At 44.9% G+C, this 4,136-nt stretch overlaps 1 protein-coding gene across 2 annotated transcripts; it reads right to left on the bottom strand.

The window, feature by feature from the left end:
- On the bottom strand, positions 355-2,647 carry LOC110430921. Of its 2 annotated transcripts, none has more exons than XM_021449145.1 (2): positions 1,821-2,647; positions 355-555 (listed from the first exon to the last, which is right to left on the bottom strand). In XM_021449145.1, the coding sequence occupies exons 1-2, from the start codon at positions 2,334-2,336 to the stop codon at positions 445-447; spliced, it is 627 nt and encodes a 208-aa protein (XP_021304820.1). In that variant the 5' UTR covers positions 2,337-2,647; the 3' UTR covers positions 355-444. The 2 variants fall into 2 exon arrangements, with proteins under 2 accessions (XP_021304820.1, XP_021304821.1); XM_021449146.1 differs by lacking the exon at positions 355-555 and adding an exon at positions 574-853 and having other exon boundaries at positions 1,821-2,638.

The raw sequence follows: 4,136 nt of genomic DNA, 5'->3' as shown, positions 1-4,136 counted from the left end.
GGCGATGCTATATTTGGGCTGTGGTGTAGTGTTCCTTGTTTTGCTAAAAATATTATGGATGGAAAGTCATTTGTCAAACTGTTGGAGATGCTCTTGCTCATGTTTCTGCCTTTGACAGCTAACGTATGTTTCTCACTTTCTCTCCGCCCCCGATGTCTCCATTATCTTTCTTGTTGCAAATGACATGCAATTATTTTTTTTTGTGTGTCGATCGTCAACAGAATGGATAGACCACAAGACTTAAAATACTCTTAACACAAACAGAATAATTATGTGCCTCCCCAGAGCATATAGAACGAAGGACATCAAAGGAAGACGACACGCGCGCATCACTCCTGGAGAAAAAGAAAGGGGGAAAGAAAGAAGTTCTCATATTATTCCTTCTCATCCATGCATGAACTTGCCGTCTGGCACAAGCGTAATTGGTATCTTCAGTTGACGAACCTAATTCCTTGGTCCTGGTCGCGGGCAGGCCAGTAGATAGAGCACAAACAATAATGATTTGCACGCACTTTGGTTATGGAAGATGCTTGGCGCGTGACATTTGTCACCAATCTGAACTTGAAGAAGTTGTTAAAAGCAACAACCGAGATCATATATACAGTACAATATATGGATTCACTATGGTTTTTTAGATAAAGGATAGAAACTATCCGGCTTCATCTACCCATAGGTAGAATGAGGCCAAATTAATACAACGGGAGAAAAAAAGAAGATAAATAACGAAAAAATTACATTCCCAACGAAGGCTCAAGTAGTCCTACGCAATAAACCGCCTTGATCCAAGATGTCAACTCCTCTGGAATACGATCACCAGCATCAAGACAAAGTCGTCGAAACATGTTTGTCACACCTTAAGAAAGATAGTGAAAACGTTAGACACCTACCACCATTGAAGATTGGATGGTTCTTCCAAGGCAACAGCGCAAAGAACTTGGAACAGACACAGGCCTACCATCCAAACTCCGAGCAGTTAGCCAATAAACACCTCCTCCGACAAAAACTACACAATGGATCGGAGAGAGGTGGTTCCCGGCCATGACGAACAACAACTTCGACGACGAGCCAACACATCGCCGCCGGACCGGAGAAACCAGGCTAGGTTTTCACCTAGTTGTTGGACGACCACAACCGCTACAGCTCTAGCGACGCCTTCAACAAGGTGAGTAGCACCGTCAGTACCACCGTCGCCGGCTCAGCGTAATGCCAGGTAGGGTTTTCACCCATACTGCAGCCAGACGAAGATCGCTGTGTGCCGGGGACTAGCACCCGCCGGATCTGGGACGCCCATCAGATCCCAGTGGACTCAAGGGCCCGAATCTAAGAGGTGCGCCACCAACTTCCAGGCAGCGCCGCGCCGACGCCCACCCCGGCGCTAGCAGCAGGACCCCACTCGGAGAGAGAGGATCCATGTCTCCTAACACTCGATCTCGCCACGCACAGGGACGTCAACTCTCCGACCTCAGGTGCCATGGACGGAGATGGACAGAAAACGAAAAAGACGACGCGTGAAACTGCAGTGCCGCCAGGACCGACAAGATCCATCCCCGCATGGGAAGGATATGAGGGGAGCAGTAACTCAATTATCAAACAAATCATAGAATTCGTCACAGCGAAACAGCGCCAAAATATATAATTAGCAGACAGCCTAGATGCATAGATATCTAGGGCACACCATAACTACGATGCCTTGTCATTTTTGTACAGAACACGGATGCAACAAGTAACAAGCGGCACATAAACACTCCTCGCAAAAAAAAAAATGGCAAATAATTAAGCACAGCGCAGAGCAGTATATATATTTGTTGGTTGTTGCTCACCTCATCACTGCCGTGATGTTCTGCCTGGAGTCTTGCGATCATCTTTGCCACCGTATGCATGAGCATGAGCACCATCACCATGCCCACGATCTCCACGGACGTTGTTGGCAGCCGGCACCGCCACCACAGTGGGAGAAGCGCTAGGGTTAGGGTAGCCGTAATCGCCTTGATGGGCTTGGCCACGACGAGCAACCTGCATCTCGGGTGGCGTCCTCGCGGAATCCGCGACGCCTGCTGCTGCCACAGCTGACCCGGCATGGTGTCTTGGACTGGCGACGACTTGCTCGGCTTTCTTGGGAGCTTTGGTGGCCACAGTAGGCACAGGAGTCGTCGCTGCCACCGAAGCCTCCTCGGTCTTCTGGTGCCTATGTTTAAGAGGACTATGATGAGTTTGCGGAGCCGCCGGAGTAGGCGATGCCGATGGGACTTCTTCGTCTTCCGTGTCGCTATCAGGAGATTGTTGCGGTGCCGGAGTAGGTGGTGACTTCGCCATATTGCTCTTATCTTCATCGCCATTGTTCTTGTTCATGTTCGCACCGTTGCCATTGTCTGATCCCTTTCCAGTTCCAGAGGGCGGCGGGTGGTCGACATGCTCGACCCCGTGACCTGTATGATGCTCATGTGTCACTTGCGGTTGTGGCGGATCATTTTCGCGGCAGCAGAACGGGAGACACATATGGCAAGTGAGCGATGAATGGACTGAAGGTAGTAGGTGGGAAGAAGAGTGCAAGCATAAATATGTGGTTAATTAGGCGGGAGAATAATATATCGCCGCGGATATGGGGCTCTAGTCTAGCTAGTAGTAAACTGATTGAGTTCGTAAGACTTAAGCTAACGTTAAGTCGTTAACCCCAGTGGAGTCAATTAGGTCGTCCACCATATGAAGCAACAGAAAGATGCACGTCCTCAATGATGGAGAACTTATGCCCAAGGCTTTTTTTTATCAATCCATTCATGGCGTCGTTGTTATCCTCTGAAGGATAATCATTAAACAGTTACGTGTGATGCTAGCTTTATGTCTCCAATTAATAAAGACAAATGGAGAGACACACAGTCACTATAAGTACAGGCGGCTGAAAACCTATTTGTACTAGCGTTTTTCAGCACCGCCTGCGCTAGAGGCTAGTAGAAATGGGCTATTTCTACAGGCAGTAACTAAGAACCGCCCGTAGAAAACCGCCTATAGAAATATTTTTACAAAAAATACAAAATCGACTTTTAAAAATAGAAAAAAAAAGATTTTAATTATAGGGAAGGCTCATTTTAATTTCGTGTCGCGCTTTTTTCGCGTAAAATCGCGTGCTTCACGGCCGGTGGGATTCGAACCTGAGATCTTGCCATTGCGCGTAGCCTCCTCTACTACTCCACCTATCACTTACTTGTGTCTATATTAGAGTTTAGGTCCCCACATATTATTACAAACCGAACATATATTGATTATTTGAGGCCATAAACGGATTCCAATGGAAAAGCTGTCAACTACAAAGTTTCATAACTTTTTAAGATCTACAACTTTTATATTGGAAGTTTTTCTATCCGACGTCATTTACAAAATTTGAATTTTAAATTTAAGAAATTCAAACGTAGTTTTTGACGATAAGATGATGTCAAATGAAAAAATTATCAACTACAAAGTTTCATAACTTTTCGAGATCTACAACTTTCATTTTGACAGTTTTTTCAAACAAGGTCATTTGAAAAACTCAAAAAATTCAATTTCAAATTATTTTTACATGCGGCTTTCTTAAGAAACCGCCTGTAGAAATATGATTTTTACAGGCGGTTTCTTAGGAGAGCCGCGTGTAGAAATATATAATTTCTACAGACGGTTTTGTTAGAAAAACCGCCTATTGAAATATGATTTTTAGTGGTGGTTCTTCAGGACAACCGCTTGTAGAAATACATGATTTCGGTTCAATTAGGAAAACCGCATGTGAAAATGCATCTTCACAGACGGTTCGTAGTTCTGACACCGCCCTTTTTACACCACAGACGCGTGATAACTACAACCGTCTGTAGTATAAAAAGAGGGTGTCGGCATTGTACTCTTTTCTACTAGTGAGTGCTGCTAGCTTGCTTTATTTCTTGTCCTTTGACATATATATGTAGACGTTATTTTCATTGCAAAATGTCATGATCGTGTTAAATGTTCACCTACTCAATTCGGAAGCATTTGTCGCAATACCCGTATGATGTGATGTGCCCATGTGCGTTTGTTCTGGGGAGGTAACAAGCATTCTTCATGGATAAATATGTCCATACAATGCTAGATAAATAGGCAGAACTACTATCAACATATATCACTCTGTTGTCTAA

Source organism: Sorghum bicolor, chromosome 10 (assembly GCF_000003195.3).
Source record: "Sorghum bicolor cultivar BTx623 chromosome 10, Sorghum_bicolor_NCBIv3, whole genome shotgun sequence".
Lineage (NCBI taxonomy): Eukaryota > Viridiplantae > Streptophyta > Magnoliopsida > Poales > Poaceae > Sorghum > Sorghum bicolor.
This window is presented reverse-complemented; position numbering and strand designations above follow the sequence as displayed.